This window comes from Cryptomeria japonica, chromosome 4, assembly GCF_030272615.1.
Source record: "Cryptomeria japonica chromosome 4, Sugi_1.0, whole genome shotgun sequence".
Taxonomy (NCBI): domain Eukaryota; kingdom Viridiplantae; phylum Streptophyta; class Pinopsida; order Cupressales; family Cupressaceae; genus Cryptomeria; species Cryptomeria japonica.
In genome coordinates, this window is record NC_081408.1 from 405,899,463 (window position 1) to 405,923,377 (window position 23,915).

Below are 23,915 nucleotides of genomic sequence, written 5' to 3' on the forward strand. Positions count from 1 at the left end.
ACAAATGAAACAATGAAAAAACGAAACCCCAACAAAAACGAGAAACTAGGTAAAGCGAGGAGAAAACCAGTCCTTGTACCTGGTAAAGGGTGCACACGTTTTGGCTCCATCCCGAATTCCTTCAATGCCATCGCGAACAGGATGTGGTGCGATTGAAAGCAAGGACTCGACAAGCACTGAAATACCAAGAGGCAGGCGCATTGAATGTTGTTGTGGTTGAAAAGCGCGAAGAGCTAGGTGCACGAAGGGTGAGGTGACGCGTAGTTAATGCCATTGCAAGGAAACTTTGAAAGTGGCGGCAGGAACTTTGGAGGGAGAGTCTGGTGGATTGGGTGGCCATGTAGAAGAATGCCACGAGGCAATCTCGTTCAAAACTGGCAAATATTCTAAATGGTTAACGGGGTGGTCCCAACCATGTTTCGATCGATGCACCGAAGTGGCATAATTTCGACCACTCCCACAAATGGGTATAGTACACATGGCATTATGTCGAGTCAGCGCGCAGGATCACGTTTTGGGGTAGCCAAGTTGGCGATCGACATGGCAAGCGGTCAAAGTTGGTCTCCGAGTCCACGTGGAACGTTTTGGGGTAGCCAAGTCGGCGATCGACATGGCAAGCGATCAAAGTTGGTCTCTGGGTCCACGTGGCGTGGCGTGCCACGTGGACCCAAGAAGTTAGGGTGCCCACGTTCTGGCTCCTCTCCCCTAGTTTTCTTTTGTGTTTTGGTTGTCGATGAAAGTTATGTCACCAACCCAAAATGCCAATGAGATTTAATTTCAGTGAACACTATGCTTTAAAAACTTCAAACGCTTATTGCATTTGACGTATGGATCTTTAATTAATTGTCCAAAATGCTTTGAAAGTTTAGAAACCAAGATAATGGTTTTAATGAAACAACCTCAAACTTCTAATTTTAATAATCCTTTGTTTGGCTTCTTTGAATTGAAATGATGATTGGAACATTTTTGACATATGATCTTCGAATTGCCTTCCAACTACACAATAGACCCACATCTTCTTCTTTAACCTTAAATGTCTCATTGAATTTCCAAAGGGGTTAATGCAATCTTCCTTTGTGCTTCCTTCAACACATGCAGGTTCCTTGAATAGATATTTTATCCTCTCTATTAAGACATCAAATATTCATCAATTGTACTTTTACTGCAACAAGAATAGCCAATATCTTCACTTGGTTGAAAGTACGAGGCATTAACAAGAGCATAGAACCTAAAATTTGGTAAATTATGGGAATAAAGATTTGATGAAGCATAAAAAGATATAAAGATGGAAAGTTTAAAATTCCTCTTGTTTCAAAATTGCAGGCAACACACGATATTTATAGAAAGCAAAATTTTATTTTATTAAGAACTTCTCCTTTAAATTCCAAGTGTGGTTTTACCACATCTCCATTCTATTTTGCATTGCATCAAAAATGCAAATTAAGATGTTAACAATGGGCCTTCCATGTTAGATGTGAGGATTCATGGAACCAAACTATGTTGAAGAAGAAAGAGAAACAAGAAGAGGTCCAAAAGAATTTTTACTAAGTGGGACCAAAGACAACACATCAAGACAAGAAATAACTATAGCAACTTATGAAATAACTATTGAGTTTAAAAAAATTCAAAGCATAAAACATTGTTGTACAATAACAAGATCATGCCAACAATCTTACCTTTAGAATTAAGAGTTGCACATGTAAAAAAGGTGGTCCTAACATAAGGACTTATTTTACATTTGATAATGACAAATTTCAAATACAACACTAGTGGTCCTCCCATATGTGATCCTTCTAGCATGTGACATCCCAAAAGGACACCCTAATGGTTGGGATTCCTTTACTACTCAAAACGACACCCTTAACATTTATAGGCACAATGTAATTTTAATGGCAAGAATTTATAAGCAAATTCAATCATGGTTTACCTTTAGAATTAAGAGTTGCACATGTAAAAAAGGTGGTCCTAACATAAGGACTTATTTTACATTTGATAATGACAAATTTCAAATACAACACTAGTGGTCCTCCCATATGTGATCCTTCTAGCATGTGACATCCCAAAAGGACACCCTAATGGTTGGGATTCCTTTACTACTCAAAACGACACCCTTAACATTTATAGGCACAATGTAATTTTAATGGCAAGAATTTATAAGCAAATTCAATCATGGTCCCAACCATCTTTGGAATATATAAGGCACCCTTGTCCTCCTGTTAGCACATGTAAAGTAAATATAGGTCCTCAAGGATTTGATGATCATCATAGATTTGATTACAAGTGGCTCAAGAAGTCATTACGTGATAGGTGCCTATATTTGTGATACAAGGTCACAATGTGCAAGTATTATCATGAATCTAGGAGTTGACTTGCTGGTGCCTAACAAAAGATGATTAGACAGCCTCAAGATTCCAATGTTAAACATAAGACTTATGTTGGTGCTTGATTGTTTGAGGTCATTTATTCAAGGAGGGTTGTGGTAAATTGAAGCTTGCTGAATTGGTCATTGGAACAAGATTATGCTTATTAACTTAAAGATTATAAGGCTAAGGCCTAGGGTCCTCAAGCAAACTCTAGTCATGCTATATTGGCTTCATGATGTCTTCAACATTGTATAACTTAGAACTAGTGTTTCGTGGAAAGTCTCATTGAAGGTATCAAACAGCAAGACAGACAATTAGGAGAGGGAAAAAATAGATTGGCTTCACCTTTGTTCATATTTGCTGATAGGGGGATATGTAAAGAGAGAAGGGAAACACATTATAAATAAAATTATATGCTTTTAACTAAGGAGCATGGAAAGCTATGAAAGTTCTTTATAAAAGAGTAAGTTGTTATTTCTTGAATCAACTTAACATTTTCGGTCCGAACATGATTTACTTCTAAGAGAAATTGGCCTAAAATAGATATGATCCACATTTGAATGCTTACGTTATCACATGTATGTGTACATAGAAAAATAATTTCTTAATAGGGCACCAAATTCAATTACATGTGTTCAGCTACAAATGCTTTTATTTTCCTGTATCTAAAAATAAAAATTTCATAGAATAGTGCATTTTGATAATCCTAGGCGCCTCATAATGTTTCTACCATGAGTCCAAAACCTTGTGAACGTCTCCTGCTTTGCAAATTGATATTGAAATTGAGGTGTCTCTTGAGGTTCATGGTTTTCCAATTCATCTGATTTTTCAGCAGCCACATCTTTAGAATCTTGAATAGAAGCCTCCTGTTGCTCTTGATCATTGTTCTCTTCCTTGGAAATTTCCCCTGGCTTTTTATCAAAGAGGCCCTTGAATTGCTTTCTTTGTTGTTCTTCTACTTCCTGCAGAAAATTTCACACATAATTCTTCTAGAGTGCAAGATTGACAAGTACAGGAGTTTGCCATTTGAACATGTAATTGAAAAGACTGGAGTACCTGTTCCCTGTGCCTAAGTTTATTTAGGGCAGCAGTTGCATCAGGCTCTGAAGATTTGTCAATGTTTACCATCTGGGAGAATAAATGGAAATAAAAAAAATTAGTAATCAATCAAACTATTCCTTGCTTTGAATGTTGAAAAAATTGTTAGCCTTCAAAATTTGTCTACATATCTACCATAAAAGAGCGATAAATTGAGTATGTATATATAAACATGGATTCTAAACTGAACTACCATGTTAAAATCTTTGCGCGCTTCATCAAAATCTCCACATGCCATATAAGCAATGCCGCGTCGATACAAAGCTTTTACATGTCCGGGGTTTTCTCCCAGTACCTACAAGGCCAATATCAAAATTAATTGATGGATTTTCTTTGTTCTTAGAAAAGCTCACTTATATGTAATAGCTTAAGTAATTTTTTTAGGATATAGTTTAATCATGCCATGTCCTCCCATTTATAGTAGAAATAATCAATATAATTTTTGTCATAAAATGTGTTAAGATCATATAAAAATTATATTATATACATTGATGTTAAAAATGATATATATTAACAATGTACATTAGTTTACATTTTTATATATTGAACAATGTTATTATATTAACAATGTACATTTTATTAAAATTGGTGTAATAATATATATATTAATAATAGACATTATATTATTTAAATTAACAATGCTGAATGATATTAAAACATTTATTATACTTGTTGACCAATTTCCCAAAGACCCGATAACCTTTCTTAAGCGATGGTTTGAAAAGGATGGGCCTCCACATCGGTTCATGGAGGGACCCGTCAGATAAGAGGGTAGCGACACTTCAAAGAGGGGCACTACTGAATAGAATGATCCACCACGATGGGGGTAGGATAAATACCTCCCCCCGTACCAATTTGAAGAGGAGGAAAGCAAGGAATCTTCAAGGCTGCCAGCAGGGATAAGAGATTGGAGCCAGCAGTGACAGGTATGTAGCAGACTAACCTCTGATTTAATATTAAAATGTAACAGTCAGCAAATTAAAATTGTATTACAATCTTATTTGTATATTATTAAATATAACTGCTGTGTACACAATCTTAATCAAATAGAGGGCATCAATATGATATTAATTTGAGAGGCAAATTATATGTAATTATTTAAACAACATTAAAATTACAATACTGTCAGACATAACATAGATATATCTGCACATAAATTCAAGCATGTATAATATAATTAAATTCAGTTTTCTTAAATTAATCCATTCACATAATAATATGGGGAACAACAAATTGATTAATAGGACACTGACAATAAATAATATTGAAACAAAGTAATACTCAGAAAACGTTAATGGTAATCCAATGCAAGGCATTAACATAATATAATGAAATATGGTAATTATGTCAGATATGATTGATTATCATCATGAGATGAATTGAATAAATATAATAAATGATTCATTACATCTGAGGGATCCTCTCTTAGGTACGCCACTCCATGATGGATGCCTAACACCTGCCATATGGAGCCAAGAGGGGTGAAGCATCTGCTCTTGGGTTTAAGAGAGAAGGTGGTTGAAATGAGGGGGAATGGCGATAGAACACCTAGCTGGGTACGCCACTCCATGATGGATGCCTAACACCTGCCACATGGAGCCAAGGGGAGATATGGTATTCTACCCTTGGGGCTAGGAGGGATGGGTTCTTGGACACCCTATCCAACTAATGGACTGAAGGAATTGATTACTAAGTGACTTACATACTGACTTTATATAATAATCTGATCTCATCTAGGAAATATTTGATGACTAACTGACTTACATACTGACTTTATATTATAATCTGATCTCATCTAGGAAATATAATAATCCGATTATGTCCAACAATTATAATTCTAACAGTCATTAATATAGAAGATTTGATATCATTTAATATAATCCATATTTCTGTTTTAAGTATTATTTCATATATGTTCTCTAATTTTGTTGCAGGAAAGCAGTATACAAAGGTACGCCTATAAAACTCAATTACTTATTTATAGAATTGACCAAATTTTGGTTAAATTAAAGTGTAACTAATTATCATTCAACCCTCCCTTTATTACGAACATGTAGATTGTATGTTCATATTGCCAGATAATTCTTGTCGATGATTGATAAGAATCTCTTTCAAGCACATCCTTGAAAGGAGCTTATTTTCCTTTTGTGATCTAGATGATGTACACACGCACCACTGAGATTTATAATGATGATGACATATCCCTTCACTATTGTTAATCTAATATATTATTGGCTTCCAACTACTTGTTATAAAGGATAATTTATAATGTGTAATAGTATTAATTATTGTTTCCTATGATGCGGCAACTTAGCATCACATTACTTCTAATAGAGATGTCTAAATGAAGAAATCAATCCACAATCCTAAAGCATCTTTCAGACTGCTGATCGATCATGTGGTCTTATCAAAATGTCGATTTAATTTTGTTTTTTAACTAAAAGTTCTCTTCTGATATTTACATGTTGCACGGAACCATTCTGAAGCAACATTTCTGGCCCTTTGTGGAAACTCATTTAAGGTTAAAAGGAATCTGGCTATTCAATGACACAAATTGTATTATTCTAAGCATTGCAAGTATCTAATTTAGTTGATATTACATTGTGTGGATTTATTCCACATGCCATCACATGAATCATAATAACATAATGAGTTTATATTAAATGGATAGGTTTATCCACATTGGCTGTAGCTTATAAGTCATTCCTTGTGAAGCCTTTGTATGGCTGTTTTAATAAAAAGAATATCATCTTGGAATCATATTTTATACTAGAGATTTTCTCTAAAGTGTTGCCCCCTTGAAGAGGCCTACGATACTTTTTCCAAATTCATCAATATAAGCATATTTACATTGTTGCCGCTATTTTCCCAAACAATGTCTTTTTTTGGCATATTATCATTATTTCTACTTAATAATATTTTGCAGACAAGATCCTAAAATGTTTCCTTATACTCTGTTATTTTATGACATATTTGGTAGTCTTACTGTTATTGTCATTTTACATATTGAGCACTACTACATACGGATTTTTAAGAGACAAGCAACAATTATAAACATGCCCATGGCCTATAATGTAATGCGTATAGATTCAATCAAAATATCATCACTAGATCTAGTGTGGCGCTGATCATTATTGGCATGAACAATAAGAGTGTTTCTTATGGAAAAATTTATTGTAATGTTCCAACTGGACAAAAGGCAAGTATGTTGGTTAAACCTTGACGGACATTCCTCTATCATGTTGGTGAGCATGTACTTGAACTAGATGGTGGGGCCAACAGCCACGTGTCCACAAAAGGGCTGGCTTGTGTTCGCACTTTGGTGGGATGAAAACTCATCTTAGTGCTAGTGGGTGCCATTCACTACAAGTTTGGGCTTTTGGCATAGTGGTTTGCCTTGCTTGGAATCAAAGTTGAGGTCTCGAGGTTGAGCCCTATGAAGCAAGGTACGTAATATCCTTATTAGATGAAAACATATTATGTTAGCGAGCGTGTACCCAAGCTAGATGGTGGTGCTAGCATGTAATGTTCCCAATCTGGAACCTGAAAGATAAACAATTTAATAAGTTTTAATTAAAGATTGAAACTTATTCTTACAAATTGCTGGCAATCATCAAGCATATACAGAGACCAAATATAGCTAAAAATAAATATAAAAAAAGAACTTGGAAGAATTTATATGCCGTCATCTGTATCTTCAACGCAGGTCATCATTATTGGGTCAAATATCAGATGTCTCCTTGTGTATTTTCACCACAAAGATATGGGATATCTACCTCTCATCATTGTGGAGGAAGGAAGATCGATGTGGTTAATGAGACAAAACCCGATGCTTAGGGAATAAATGAGAATACAATAAAGAGTCGACAGGGGAATAGGTCTTCTCCGATGCCGCAACCGAAAGCAAGACATAAGACCATCGCATCAATACGGAATGCTTAGTGTTGCTCAAATCGAATTAAATAATATTATCATTGAATCCATATGTAGATTCAAGGATATCGAAGGAGATGTCAACTTGTCAACTTGTTAATAATCAACATTCCTCAAGGGTATCGACAAATCAAGTATATTTCCTCAAGGAATTTAGAGAAGATTAACATCAGTTAAGGTCTGATGGTTATCTCCAGGAAGAGACACGATGAGAGGATAATTAACAAACGATTATAATAATCAAGACATAGATCATGAAATAAGAAAGGCAGCAATTAGTGAAGTCTAATCGATAACGATGATAATCATGAAATGGTATGATTCGAAGGTGATTATAGAGTCATGTATTTTGCAACATGACTTATCATTCCAATTGCAAGATACATACACCAGAGATCCCTTTCATCCTGGGGTACATCGATTGTGTTTTATATTATTTCTTATTCCAGTTTGGAAGAGCTTGTGTGAGCAAGGTCGTAGGCCCCAAAGCGTGTGCATGTAACCAAGCATCATTGACATCTGAAACAGCACCATAAAGCTTGCGTGATTAATATTCTAAATTGGATACAGAATCAGTACATATATCGCTCCCAAGCGATCGATACCATTCACATTGCAAGTTATTAGTGCCCAGATCTGAAACAGCAGTCAACTTATTGTTGCATGTTGTCATCTCCAAATCAGACATAGCATCTTTATATTTGTTGCAAGATTATAGCTTCATATCAGAAATAGTGACAATATCACTGATATTATCAGTTCATACATTGCATATAATTAAGGATCATAACAGACATAGCAATCTAATCACTTTAAGCGATTGTCAGTCAAGGTTATAGCATATGTTTATTGTCATAATCAAAGATAGCTATTGGCATAAGATTAGTTGCACCTTCATTGCAGAGATCACCAATTTGTACGTAGTGCAAATACATACAAATACAAGATCACTTCACTTAAGCATACATCTAATTGTCTTATTAGAAATAGTAGTGGCATTGATGATGGTCATTATTTTTGAATTATTATTATTATCAACCAAATTACAAGTGTAAACCATTGTATTCTTACATTGTTCATCATACGTTATAAGTATTATTAGTTAATTGAGGAAAGAAGTCTCTTGAATTTGATCTTTGCAAGTTAATTGTCCATATCTTATGAGTTATTAAATAACGGGACATTACAAGTGGCATCAGAGATAAAGAACTTGCCAGCTTGTGGGAAGGCGTTCAGAAGTATAGAAAATGAGGACCATTCAAGGATAAAGTAAATCCATTAATGGTTCGATACAAAAATATTCAAGAGAAGTTGACTCAATTGTTGAGCCAGCTTACACCTGTAAAGGATAATGGTAAAAGAAGAAATGGGAACCAATCCTTCCCCATCCAAACTCCAACTTGGCTTATGGCTACACCTAGTTCAAGACCAACATTCCTGTCTAAAGTTGAAAGGCAAGAAAGTAGTCAGCCAACATCAGTAGATCTCAGAGATTAGAAAATCACCTGAAACTCGCCAAACTCGGTGAGTCCGAGCCCGAGACATGCTCGCCGAGTCTCTGGAGCTCGGACTCGGGCTCGATTGAGTCTGGTGAGCAAACTTGCCGGACTCGCCGAGTTTGGCAAAAACTCGCCAAACTCGGTGAGTCCCGTGCCTGGGACTCGGCCGGCGTTTAGCTTAAAAAAAGACCAAAAAGAAAACATTTTTAATAGATTTTTCAAGTCCGTTTTTTTTGTTTAATTATCTCCTACCCCTAAAAGTGAACTTCATTTCATTCACTCGCAAAAATAGGAGGAGTAAAGTGAGTTGGGAAGAAAAACAAGGGTGCATAGAAGAAACAGCAAGGAGGAAGCTATTGTGGCTGCATTGGGGCTGCATTGTGTTTGGATTTGATGCATCAAGAGTTGGATAGGAAGATATTTGTTACGATACTATATTTGAATGCCTTTAGGAAGATATTGATATGAGGATTAAGCTCAAATGGGGACAACGATGGTTCATCATGACCATCGATGCAAAAGAGGACAGGCACACCGAATAAACATAAATAGAGATTAAGAAGAGATACTAATCAACAGACAAAAGATAGCAATTAGCATGAGGAAAGGTGCGATTTGTATCAAGAGGTATGTTTGACTAAGTAACAAAAAGTGGTGACTAAGAGTGGCTTCTATTCATGAAAAGGTACGATGAGGTATATAAGACAATAGAGTGAAGTATTGAAAGGGGAGATAATTGGAAGGAAGTGTGAACTATGTAGAGAAGTAAGAAAGAAGGTGTACCTCATATACACCAGCAGTCCCATGTGTTAAGGAAAGAATATTTGAGGAAGTGTATGCAGAAGATCCAAAGCAGATATAAGAACTTCATATCGGATTCGTGAAGAAAATTTGGACAGTTTTAAGGGTGAAATAAAGAGCTCCACTATAGCAAATTTAAGAAGAGAGTACTGTTGCAGACCTATATCAGATTGGTAGCATTGATTGTGAAGATAAGTTCTAACTTCCAAGCTATTCTTAGAATTTTAAGTTAAATATTATAATGAAATGTATTCAGTTTTGGAAAAGTTATATTTATTAATATATTACAACTCTCATTTTAAGTTAAAATTGTTGTACCAGGACTAATTTATGGCAAATCTCAAATGGGGACAACATTACACATACCAGCTAACAACAATTCTAGGGTAGCTAGGGAGCAACATTAAGACCTTGGATGCCCACATTTTTGTAGAATGAAGCTACAGTAGGAGGAAATAAGAAAAATGCAGAAGAGGGATATGTGGATTGGTTACATGAGTACTAATCATTGGGTAAGGATTTTCACACAGCCATGACTTTACCAGATTTCTATCAGCTCAAACTTGAGGAATAGACCCAGGAGAGATAAGGACCCTCAAAACCAGAATTTACAATGGAGGTTGGGCATGCTATCCATTCCCACTTTGACGGTTCAAGAAAATGCACTACTAGATCATGGATTCAAAGTTTGGATTGCTATCTATCATTGAATCCCATGTTTGAATGTGAAGCCATCAATTATGCCACTTTGCAATTAGAAGGAGAGGCAATTAGAACCCTTTTAAGTCTGGATACATGAAAGACATTATGAATTCTGCTACTCTCCGGCAGTTCTAGTTCGTAGGCTGCTTTGCCAATCTTTCTCAAAACCTTTTAAGGCCTGTAGAATCTTGGTTTGAGTTTTTCTGCCCCACTTCTTTTGATCGAAGATTGTTTGTAGGGTTGTAATTGCAAAAATACTAAGTCTCCAACTTCAAAAGTTCTTTCTATGTGATTTCGATCGGCATAGATCTTTTGTTGATTTTGGGCATGATGTAGGTTTTCTTTGAGGACTTTCATAATATCTATACTTTGTTGCACGAAGCTTTGTGCACCTGGTACTTTGCTATCTTGGATGATCAAACTCCCAAAAGACGTAGCCTCATATCCATAGAGGGCCTTGAAGGGACTCATCCTAATTGACATGTGGTGTGTAGTATTGTAGCAATACTCGCCTAGGTGTAACCATTTAATCCATGCAGTTTGCTGTCCGGTGACATAATTACGTAGATACCTTTCTATCCACTTATTGACTATTTTTGTTTGCCCATCTGTTTGTGGGTGATAGCTTGTGCTTGGAGTTAGGTTTGTTCTAGTTAATCGAAAGAGCTCCTGCCAGAATTTACTAAGGAACTTGCTATCTCTGTCGCTAATGATATTCTTGGGTAATCCATGGAGGCGGACGACTTCTTTGAAGAACAACTCTACTATCTGATGTGTCTTATATTTTGTGGAAATTGCAAAGAAATGGGCATACTTGGTGAGTCTATCTACTACTACGTATATGCTATCTTTCCCATGTACCTTGAGTAGCCCTGTTATAAAATTCATGGAAATACTTTCCCATTTCTGGTTGGGAGTGGGTAGTGGTTGTAGTAGTCTGACGGGGTGAGTCTTCTCTGTTTTATTCTTTTGACATGTCCTGCATTTTTGTAGATATGTAAGAACGTCTTTCTTCAACCCTTTCCATGAATACTTTTCTATGATTTGCTTATATGTTTTATAATACCCTTGATGGCCAGCTAAAGGGTTGTCATGATACTCCTTCATAATCTTCTTTGAGTGTGGTGCTGAGAATATTCTGCCATTGTATAGAATGATGTCATCCCATACCTTGTATTCCTCATTTGGTAATTTTCCTTCTAGGTTCTCATTTGCTTGTGGGTCTTTGATATACTCTGAAATGATGTCACTTTTCCAATCTCCTGAAATGCTCGTGATGGTATTGAGATGAGGACGTCTAGACAAAGCATCCGCAACTCTATTATTGCTTCCCTTGACATACTCTATATCAAGGTCATAGGCTTGGATTTTTCTCAACCATTTCTGCTGTCGGCAGTGTTCCACGAGGACACATCCCCCCTGAAAATGTAGGTATTTCCGAGACGGGGACGTCCCCGAGATGCAGAGACTCCTAGAGAACATCCCTCCACCATCTCCGAGACATTTCCTCACTAGGGGGACGTTTCCCAAAAGTTTCTTGTGTTAGAAACGCCAAAGGGGACTCCTAGACGTCCCCGAGACTCCCAGACGTCCCTCAACCTTGGAGGGGACTTGCAAACTGACTTGCAATTTTTTATTATTGATTGGTAGGTTGAGTCTATCTCAGGCTGTTTGACATTGTTTGGGGGCGAACATGGTTGCATAGAGTGACTTTTAGGAGGCTTTAAGGGGTTGTTTGGACCTTCAATGGTGATATTTCAGACCTGCAACATATTTTCTAGTTGTATCAGACTTGCATTGTTGTATACAATAATTTAAACCAAAATGTGTGTTTCGGACCTATAGTGATCATTTCAACTACCTTTTCAAGGTATTTTCATTTATTGTTTTCTATTGGATGCTAGTTTCATGTAATTTGGGCAATCTAGAAAGTGTCTTTTCAATGTGCTGCCTTGTACCAACATTTGTATCAGCTTGTAATCGTTATCAGTACTTAATAGCAGAGATAAGCATGGTTTTAGTTTGCATGGTTCTTATGCTTGTTAAAAAATAAAAGATCGTCTAGAGTGGTCATTACACATATAAAGATGTTTTTCATGACGACAAAATTGAAATAGATTTATGCTATTATTTCTATACCTTGAGCTGAAATGATAGGGGTAAGTTAATTAGCGCTTTTAAGATACTCCAACACAATCTTTCTAGTTTCTACTTATAACTTATTGTTCAAAGTTCATTGCAATCATTGCAATGTGTTTACTTATTCCTTATACAGTTATACATATACATATTTTTAAAACTAATTTTCCAAGTACTAAATGTATTATGTAAGCACCGCTCCCCCGCCGTCCCCCCGCCATCGTCCCCTCGATGTTTCCAAACTTAGGCCCCCAAGTACCCCCATCCCCAAAACACGTTTCTCCGTCCCCCCAAGGAAACGTCCCCAAATCTCGTGGAACTATGGTTGTCGATCATTGAGATCTTTCTAGTTCATAAAGAATCGTAGACTATTGTGGTTGGTTTTGACAATGAATCTCCCACAGACCAGGTACTATCTAAATTTGGCCAAGGCATGCATAATGGCCAACATCTCTTTGTCATAGATGGAGTAGTGTTTCTCTATTTCTATGAGTTTGCAGCTCTCAAATGCTATGGGATGCTTCTTTTGCATAAGGACTGTGTTGATTCCTTCTCCCGACGCATCGCATTGAAGTTCAAATGGCATGGAGAAGTCAAGAATTGCAAGGACAGGGCATGAGCTCATGACTTCCTTAAGTTGTTCGAATGCCTATTGCATTGTGTCATTCCACATGAAGGCTCCTTTCTTTGTCAAATCTGTAAGAGATGCGGCAATCTTAGAGAATCCCTTCACGAATCATCTATAGTAGCTACATAAACCCATGAATCCCCTTAATTGAGTTAGGGTTTTGGGCTTGGGCCACTCTTTGATAGCTTGGATCTTCTCTTCATCTACACTCACCCTTCTGCATTGATTTTGTGCCCCAAGTAAAGTATCTCCTCTAATCCAAACTTGCATTTTAATATTTGGGCATATAGGGATTCTGCCTCTAGAATATTTAGGACTTCTTCAATGTGCTGAAGGTGTTCCTCCCATGTTCTGATATAAATAAGTATTTCATCAAAGAATAGAAGCAAGAATTCCCCTAGTTGTTGCCGAAAAATATGATTCATGCATGATTGGAAAGTAGTTGGGGTGTTGGTGAGATCGAAACGTAAGACTAGAAATTCAAAATGTCCATAGTGACATCTAAAGGCTGTTTTGGGTACATCCTCCCTCATTCGAATCTGATGGTACCCTGATCTTGAATCAATTTTGGAAAAGTATCAGGTTCCATGGAGTTCATCCATCAACTCATCTATTCTAGGGATAGGGTATCTATTCTTAATGGTTTTCTTATTTAGGGCCCTATAGTCTATACACATCCTCATAGTGCCATCCTTTTTTTTACTAAGACCACTGAGGATGCAAACAGACTGCTACTTGGCTAGATGTGACCCATTTCTAATAGCTCTTTGATAGTCTTTTCAATCTCCTCGAATTTTTGAGGATGACTATAAGAAGTAGTTATTACGGGTTTTGCCTTTTCTTCAAGTTCTATGGAATGCTCAAATCCCCTTTTTGGAGGGAGACCCGGGGGAATGTCTTCAAAAACCTTCTTGTGTTTTTTAATATGGGGTAGATATCTATGTGGATTGTTTGTTCATAAGGGGTTGATTTATCTTGGACCATGCATTGGGGAATCCATTCCCCTTGGTTATGCCTAAGGATTCATTCCATTCCTTTACAAGTTACCACCTTTGGGGAACCATTTGGCAGTCCCCTTAATGTTATGTATTGCCCATTATGTTTGAAGCGTATCTCCAAATTTGGGTTGTCCATGGTGAAGCGTCCTAAAGAATTTATCCAAGGCATTCCCAAAATTACATCATTTTGCAAATTTACAACATAAAAGTCTCCTTTAATTGTATGTTCACCCAAGGTGATCGCTAGCTGTGATATGACTTTGGCGCGCATTGATCAATGGATCCATTTGCGAATGCCACCCTGAATTCCTTGAAATCTTGGGTCTTTAATCTTCTTTTTAGTACTAGATTCTTGCTGATAAAATTGTGGGAGGCCCCACTATCTACTAAAGCAATCACTTTCTGCCCTTTTAATGTTCCCTTGATTCTGAATGGTCTATACTCATTCTCTTGAGATATGACAGCTAGGATTCCATGTTCACTAGTGTTGAACCTTGCTCTCTTGTTAGGTGTTTCTTCATCATAAGTTTCTTCTATTCGGTGTGCCTGTCCTCTTTTGCATTGATGGTCATGTTCCCATGGTCTTTACATCTGAAACATAAACCCTTCTTCATTAATTCCTCTCTTGCTTGGCATTGATGATCGGAGCTCCATTGTCCTCGGCATACATAACATTTTCTACCCTTAGTATCCTTGTTTGTATCTCCCCATTTTTGTTGTGTCTTAGATGGGAGATTTTTGGATTTCTCCTTTGAAGAATTGGATTCAACCTTCATCGCTTTTTGTATTGCTTCTTCCAAGGTTCGTGGTTCTAATGGATTCACAATACTTTTAATTGAGTCCTTAAGTCCTTCAATAAACAAATAGGTAAGTCTTTTTTGAGATAAGTCCGAGACCATGATTGATAATCTTTGGAATTCATTGATAAAGTCATCTACGGTTCCATGCTGCTTAAGATGAGTAACCTCCGTGAAGTACCATTCAGAATTCTTTTGATCAAACCTATTGATTAATTTTTGAGTGAATTCACCATAGGTGTTTATACTTTGGTGGCCTTGAGTGATGATGCCATGATGCCACCAATCGTGGGCTATCCCAGATAGATGGAGGATGGCAAACTTTATAGTGTTCTCCTCGGTCATAGGGTTGAGAGATAAATAGGTGTCCAGTTTCTGGACCCATGATTGAGCGGTGAATTTCCCGGAGCCATCAAAACATTGTAGGGTCATTTTATTTACTTTTGATTTGAGATATTTGTCAGAGTGAACTTTTTTTCGACTTGGATTGGCCCGGGTTTTGACCTCATAATACTCCTTAAAGGGAATAAATCTTTATATTTCAAGATCTAATCCGGCATACATTTGTGCAAGTTCCTCTACACTGTCTGTGGCTGGCTCCTCTTCTTCCAAAATGGGTTATTCTCTTGATAAGAATGGAGGCACCAAATCTTGATGCACCAACTCCAAACACAATGCAACTCAGCAAGGAGGAAGCTCAAGTTTTCTTCAATTTATCACATTGGGGCTGCATTGTGTTTGAATTTGGTGCATCAAGAGTTGGATAGGAAGATATTTGTTACGATACTATATTTGAATGCCTTTAGGAAGATATTGATATGAGGATTTCTTAATTTGATATGTTGTTTGTGTATTACTAATTATAACCATTGTTCTAACCATACATTGAATAACTAATCGATTGATTATTTAGTCTGCTGATTACATTCATCCCTTTGGCAGCGGTATGATATTGGTTTGGTTTGCTGGATTCTTACTCTTCCTCAACATGAACTATAGTGATTAGCTGTAGTAGAAACTGTATCACTGAAGAAATTTAGCGCTGAAATCCTCCAATATTTATTTGCTATTTAACAATAACTCATGTGTCAATATAGAAGCTGTCTAAGTGCAGCTTCGATATTTGTCCACTTTTCTTCATAGTAAAGTTGATGTATTAATCTTCTGCATGATATCATTTAGCTTATAATGTCACCACTATCATCAACCTCTTAATAAACCACTCCTTATTTATGAAGTTACTTCTATCAAATGAGTCACTGATCATCATCTCTGGCATCTCCTTTAATCGCTGTAATTAGTTTGCTTGATACTAACCAATGAAGTCGGCTTTATTCTTAATCTGCCACCCTAGTTGTTCATAATATATTGCTGCTCCATATATGTCTCCATTGACTTCAAATGCTACCTCTTTATCGCTTTCTTGACTTTGTGACTTTGTTCACGATTTAGTGGCCTTCGGCCTTTAACATCAAACTTAAACAGCAAATTTCTTCCACAATGGCTTTGACATCAATGACAACTTTCACATGTCTACATATACCCTTGACATCAATGACAAGCCATCTTGATATTTAATGACAAACAATTTCCAACAACCCTTAAAGATAATACAAGGAGCTTTCTCAATATGAGCAACACTTGATGAGTTCTTGTTTGGGGAGATCACGGTATGTTTGTGTTAGTATCTTTTCTATTGTTTCCCTAAATACCATTATTGCCCCCATTATTTTGATTTGTATTCATATTCTACATCATTTATCGAAAATTTATTGAAAATTTGCCAAGGTGGAACTTCTCAAAACTACTAATACATGGTTTGCATCTTATTTTATTCTTCTTGACCATCTTTGTGAAGTCAAAGGAGCTTTGTGCTCCATAGCAGTTAGTGATGCATGAGCAACTTTGAGACAAATCTACATTAGATACTGTAGTTGAGGTGAGAGGTATGGTCCTTGATGACCGTTTTTGGGCTGATGTTAAATTCGTTGTAGACTATTAGTCCCATATGTGAGGTAATCAAATTTGCAAATTCATACAAGCCATGTTTTGGAGAAATTTATGAGGAAATAGATTTCATGTGTGAGAGTAAAAAAAATAACAGATGCAAAAAATCTTTCTTTACATCCATTGATTGAAGAAAAGTTACATGGAAGATGTAACGGACTTAAGACACCCCTTCATTGTGCTGCCTATGCCTTAAATACTAATTGGTATAATATAAAAGAGACCAATAAGAGGACCCCATATGAAGAGAGCGAGATAATGAAAGGATTTTGAGCTGCAATAAAAAAAATGTATGGCTGAGGTGAGGATGCTTCAATTATGAGGAGTCAATGGAAAAAGGTTTCATGTGGGCATGATAATTTTTCTTCTCTGAAAGCTTTATATGATATGCAAGAAAAGAAAGATCCTATAGAGTGGCGACCATGGAGGTGAAACCCCTGAATTGCAATCAATTGCAGTAAGACTACTCTCACAAGTAGCCAACTCTTTATCTTGTCAGAGAAATTGAAGTGCTTATGGTTTTATTCATTCACTAAAGAGGAACCAATTAGGCTCCAAGAAAGCAGAGAAACTGGTTTGAAGGTGAATTGTTATTTTCCATTTTTGGCTGTACCTTGCTAGAGTCATTGTGCATTGCTGGGTGAGTTTGGTGCACTTTTCTCTTACCTTCTATTGCTGATTAGTGCCACTGGGCTATTAGGAAGCTGATAGCAGTAGTTCTAGGTGGTTTTGATTATGTTTTCAATGCATTAAGGGGCTATACAACCATTGCACCTGCCGCAAACAGGGTGTTTCAAACCCGTACTAGTCTGATATGCATTTTCAGTTGGATATCTCATGCTTCCAGTGGGGTAAGTGTTGACGTGTCTAGAATCGCATTACTGCAAACTCCATACGGCCAACACAGAATAGAATAACCAGCTGAGTATCCTATCCTCTCTTGAGATAAGGAAATCCCTAGTGTTGTTTTTTTTTTTACGTTTGATCAAAGGGGATAACCTCAAGGTTTCGTTTGTCAGGTCTTGACTACGGGATTTCTTAGTGGTTTGATGTGTTTATGCTGGAAACACAAGGGTGACTTACGCTGAGATAGGCGATTTATAGATAAGTTCCCTGAAATCTTTATGATCTTTCTTATCAAATGATTTTGGTTAAGTTGATACTGTTTTTAGTGGGACTGCAGATTCTCTTGATAAAAAAGGGGGAAAAAGGAGGGAAGGATAGGGAGAGAGAGATGCATGAAATGTAAATTTTAACTAAGATAGCAGTTTCAGCAAACAGATGGACACCTCCAAATAACTAGACTAAGCATCACCAGCTACTTGAGCACAATGTTTACATAAATCTAGTGCAATCTTCAAAGGAAAATAAGATTTTCATGTCATCAACTGCAACATTAGAACTTTTACATTCATAGTGAGTATTCAATAACCGAACTTAAGCATATAAAAGGTTCAGATTAACCATGCAGAGAGAAAGGCAATCAGCCATTCCCCAATGATGTGAACTGCGAGGATTATGTCGGATGTTTGTTTGAAAATGCTACAGAAAAATGAAAGACATAACAAAATAATTTAAATGGTGAAGAAGGAGACCATGCACTCACAATGAAAAGAAAACAGCCTTAACTTTGCATTAATCCTGTGTAAATTTCGCCAGAGCTTCAACAACAATCCATGAACTTCTTACAAAATGAGGGAAACCAGTCCACTTTAAATAGGCTCCAAAATTGGATGAATGGCCTAGATCTAATCTAAACAAATGGCCTAGATTCATCCATAAAGCATGGCTGCCCATACCTATAAATGGGAGACAAATATCAACAACCACCCCAAGATGAGTAATAACTACCCAAAAAGGATAATTAAAACTTATCCAAAATTATCCAAAAAGGTGCATTTATAAAGTTTTACATTTTAGTTGACTTGAAAGTCAAATATGACCCTTTTGGCCAAAAGTGCACTTTTCAAAATTTAAAAAGGAAAAAAGTGCATTTTTAGGAAAGCACTTTTTCTTTTCTAGCTTCAAATCCTTTTATCAAAAATTGACTTTCTTCATGCAAATATTCCCGCCAGAGATCTCGACCTGCTGCACGTTCCTCACAAACATACTCCTGGAACCTGATACATAATTTGAAAAGCAGACTGAATGGAGGCATAGGAGGATGGCGAATTTTATATTGCATGCCTTCAAGGTATTGGTCTAACTGCTTCAAACCATCTTGCCAACTGGAACGATTACGCTCAAAGCACAACATGTCCGAGTGGAATTGACCGGCAAAACCTAGGTCCTTAATGGAATAAGTGATCTTAATTGTTCCCAATCTTTCCTCCCAGTCTGGCGGTATTACTTCATCTGATTGGTCATTTACCCATCCCGACACCATTGATCGAAGGATTATCTTGCCAAGTTCCTGCATGGTTTTCAGAATTACCTCGCATGCATTGTGTTCTCTATCGATGATTTCCTTCGCATCATTCTTCATGTTGACAGTCCAGTACCATTCCTTAAGAGTGTTGATGTTATGAGGATCTAGGATGGTGGGTAATGTAGGAATCTGTGCATGGGTCCAGAAAAGAGCGTTCATGAGGGGAAGAGTAGTGGCAGCCACTTCCTGGATGTGGAGGGATTCCCTCTTTACCTCTAATAACTTAACCAAAGTGGTTTCTCGGTGGCGAGCCATTTCCTTCACTTCCTCAAGGATTCGTTCTCCCCTTTTTCTGATGCCTTGTATCCATTCCTTGACGGCCCTTGCGGTGTCCCGTACTCTTTCAAATTTTGTTGTGGTCCTCTGTGCCAATGCTGTCGGGGGAATGTGGGATTCGGAGGCATTGTGTAATAGTCTTAGGAGTTGATCGATGTACCCTTCGGCCTGTTCAGCACGGGCCCGATACATATCCTTCTCAGCTGTTATCTCTTCAAGTTGCCTGAGTATGTTTTGCACCGAATCTTTGAATTCTTCTTTTTCTTGCTCCTTAGTGGCTCGTCCAATGGAGACAGTCGTGATGCTATAATCTGCCAGTGTGATCTGATCTGCTAGCTTATTTGTAGGCGGGGTGGCAATGTGAAAGGTGCGGTTCCTTCGCTCATCTTTAGTCATTCTGGAATATGCCTTGGGCTTTTTCTTCCCCTTAGCTTTAGCTTGGTCTATGCGTGAGAAGATGTCCTCCAGATCAATAGGTGGTTTGGTGGCGGCCTTGCGCTGGGCTCTAGCAATTAACCATTCTTGAGGCACTGTTTGGGCTGATGATATGGTTAAGTTTGCATTCTGTTCTTTGAGGTTTTCAGCCAACTCATCACAGATTTGTAGCTGTTCTGTTACCGAAGGGGTGGGGGAGGTGCCAAGTTCCTTACTTGCAGCTGAACTTTCTCCCATTTCACTGAACAGTTGTTTGGCGCCTTCGTGTGATGGTTGCTCTTCAATCCTTTCGAGCTCGCGGGTCTCCTCTGCCCTTTGCTCTCCTTCAACGGTAGAGTCATCTTTGGTTATATTATGGAGCAGCAGTTCATGGCGGCTCTGTTGGGTGGGTTCATGCACTTCGATCCCTTGAATGGATGGAATATCTCCTTCCTCTATTGGGTTACCCGGTTGGGTTGATTCAATGGCTCTTAGCTCAGCTTCTAGCATGTCGGCTACAGGAGGATCATCAATTCCAAACGCATCAATGTCACTTTGAGAAGGCGGAGCAGGTATATAATCTAATTCCACTACATTGTCGGACGAACTGGGGTCCTTTGACGATGAAGTGACCTCTGGTCTCCTTATAGGAATCTTTTCCCTTCTCGTTCTCTTGGACGTCCGAGTCCCTCTGCAAGCCTTAGCCTTCTTTCTCTTCGCAGGTTTCTCAATTTCTTCTTTGGGTGCACTGGATGTTCCTTCATCTTCGGAAGACTGAGAATTGAGGCTGCCCATTAGGTGGTAAGTGAACTGGACTCCCTCATGAATTAGCCTCTCAATCTGCTGATGTAACCATTGGTCTGTGTATCTTGCTGGGGCTGCCATGACTGCCTCAAAATCAGTGATTGGGTCCTGTGACCAATCAACACCTGGCAAAAGATGCCTTACTACCTCAAATTCTCGGACTTGAAGGCAATTCCCTAAATCTGTGAGTTGATCTGGGACCCGACAATATTCGAAGAGCCGCATTTGCTGCACAATCAGCCCAGAATATTCACGTCTCCGAACTTCGTAGTCATCAGAGCAATTTTTCCAATAGTCTTCAACTGATTCCTTTGCTCTGTACCGCCTGCCATAGGCTCTCTTCGCCAGATTATCGTGATCGAAATATTTTCTCGAAAAATGGTCCTGTAGGCCATAAGAGGCCAGCTCTGCGAGGGATTCCTCTGCTAGGGTGGGGGTCTTCAGATGGACGTCCTGGTTGCCTATGATCATGCGGAACATGAATCTTGCCTGCTTGCTCTCTCTGAGTAAGATGTCGGCCGGACGTGACTGCCTTGCGACCTCCATAAGAACTACTTTGTCGGTTGGGTACCGTGTGGAAGTCGGAGAGGGGCACCATCAAAGCCCGCTATTCGGATATAGGAGAACCTTGGGAACTGAATGAACCAGGCCCTGTATCTCTATACTAGAATAGTAGCTTGCTCTGAGAGCCTTATGTGTAATCCTCCCTGCATTAGCCTGACCAGGCACATTGTGAAAGCATCATTGACGCGCTCATATTGGCCAACTGCATAGCTGGGCTGCTCTTTTCCCTCTGAGCTATATCTTGGTAATGCAGTTGTGGGTAACAATCATAGATCTTTACCTGACCAGGCCCATTCCCGATTTGACCTTTCATTATCAAACCTAGCAGCGGTTGGTTCTTGGCGAACATGTAGACCAAATAACAGGTCATAGTGAAGTATTTCTTCGTTTCAAGCTCAATCAGCTGAGTGTGGATGTTGTTGCTTATGATCTGGGCCCAGTCAAACTTAGACTTCCCAGGGAAGACTTGCTCTGTGGAATAAAACATCCACTCTTCAAAGTAGTTGGATTTAGGAAGTCCCATAACTCGGCTGAGTAATGTGACCATATCCCCATGCTCATTATGAAAATCACTTCTGGGGGTCTTTTTCACAATCCTGGCCCTCGGAAGCCTTCTCTCCTTGTACCACTCTTCGTTGATCAGTGCTTTGCATCGGGCTGGATTCATATCATATGCCCCCTATGCTTCATCTATAATCGTGGCCGTGGGATTGTTTGGGAAGGGAATGTCGAATGCATCGCCAATGGCCTCAGGAGTGAAGTTGGCGAGAGTCATATTCTCGAGGAGCACCAATCTGGAATTTGGCTGATAATGTCGGGCAGCCTCTAATACTAACTCATAGTTCTATACTGCTAGAGGAAATCCCGCCACTTGGGCGATGCCACTTTCCACCATTTGTCTAGGCTTGCCATATGCGTTAGGGAAGAAGACCCGATTCCTGAAGTCCTGGATGTCGATATGGCCTAGGTCGGTATCACCAATAGTCCCAGACGCTCTGAACTTTTGACTCCCTCAATCCTCCTCTTTGATACTGATACTTCATCCTTTCAACTTTGTGTGGGATATCTGATTTGGGTGCTCGCAATGTCTCGGCTGCAACAAGCGTCTTTGATGATTCTACCACCGATTTAGGCATTTATCCTGCACAGCCGGATGCGGATTACGAGGCGATACAAAAGAAGTAAGGTGGGTTAGATAGAAAATACTCCAGCGTGCAAGGATTAATTCAAAATTTAGATTGGAAATGGAGCAACATTTCTAGCTAAAAGCTTAATTGATTTAAACCAAAGTATTCATGAAGCTTTTGATCACGAATTTATACTTTAACACTTTCTGGATTAATTCTCAATAGGGACAAAGCTCGAAAAATTCTCCTAAGTTTGAAAATGCAATTTCTGGTTAAACCTTAGGAGCAAATTCTAATTTTGATTGCTTTGCACAACGTTTTACAAGCGGAAAAAGATGCGAATTTCGAAAATTTAAGCATCTTAATCAGATTTCGCACAGACATCTATTTGATTTATAAGCATTTCAGATGATCAAGAGAGGCAAAGCGTACTTACCTAATGAGAGTGGATGGCGAGAAATTGCCCGATTTGCTGCGTAAAGACGAATGGATAGTTCTTGGGCAATTGGTAATCTGAACTTGAGTGACTGGAATGGTTTGTGCAATGTTTTACCTTGAATGTGAATCGCGCGAAATTGGCTCTGTCTCCCTTTCAAAATCGGACGTGATCCTCCCTTTACGCGAAATTCGGTAGTATGGAGGGGCTTCTTTTTTTGCAAATTTTAAACTTCATATCTCCATCTCCTAAATCGCGAACTCTGCGTTTCTCCACATTTTCGGACCCTTTGGCAAATTTGCAAACTCTGCGTTTATCCTCCAACTCGCGACTTTGGGATATGGAGGCCCTTCCAAAACTAAAACTTCGTATTGATCCTAAGTGCGAACTTCGGAGGCTTTCATGTTTTTGGAGGATTCAGACGTTTTGGCGATTTTCACACAAACTTCGAAGGCTTTGAATGCCTTTGCTAGTTTTCTACGAACTCTCCCATTTTGTCCTTAGGGTCCGAAATTCGGCCCATAAGGCGATTTTGGTAACTTTAAACATTTTTTGCATTCACCCTTAGGGTCCGAAATTTGGCATTATTGAACTTTTCGGAGCTTTCCACACTTTTGCGAGTTTAAGGGTAAATTCGGACCTTTACGTTTTTGGGCAACTATCTTTTCCTAGCATTTCGGTCTTGAGGTCCGAACTTCGGCGTTTTGAACTTTTCGGAGCCTGGGGAGTTTTTTGCAAGCTGAAAGGTAATTTTCGAACCATTTAACACTTTTCGCAACTTAAAGAAAACTTCGGACCCTAAGCCCCTTTTTGCAAATCGAAGAAACTTCGGGCCATTTGGCATGTTTGGAATTTCGCGATTTTAGACTCTTTTGACGAATTGAAAGAATTTCGGACCCTA

At 38.4% G+C, this 23,915-nt stretch overlaps 1 protein-coding gene across 1 annotated transcript in view; it reads right to left on the reverse strand.

Annotated features, from left to right (window-relative positions):
• Nucleotides 1-2,812: 2,812 nt before the first annotated feature.
• The window catches only part of LOC131074696 (peptidyl-prolyl cis-trans isomerase PASTICCINO1), a 252,308-nt gene continuing 231,205 nt past the window's right edge, over nt 2,813-23,915 (reverse strand). Inside the window, exons 18-20 of the mRNA XM_058011384.2 lie at nt 3,655-3,756; nt 3,420-3,491; nt 2,813-3,325 (exon numbers count right to left, since the gene is read on the reverse strand). Coding sequence (XP_057867367.2) covers nt 3,044-3,325; nt 3,420-3,491; nt 3,655-3,756 — 456 coding nt within the window. The 3' untranslated portion in view covers nt 2,813-3,043. The remainder of the gene's footprint in view (nt 3,326-3,419; nt 3,492-3,654; nt 3,757-23,915) is intronic.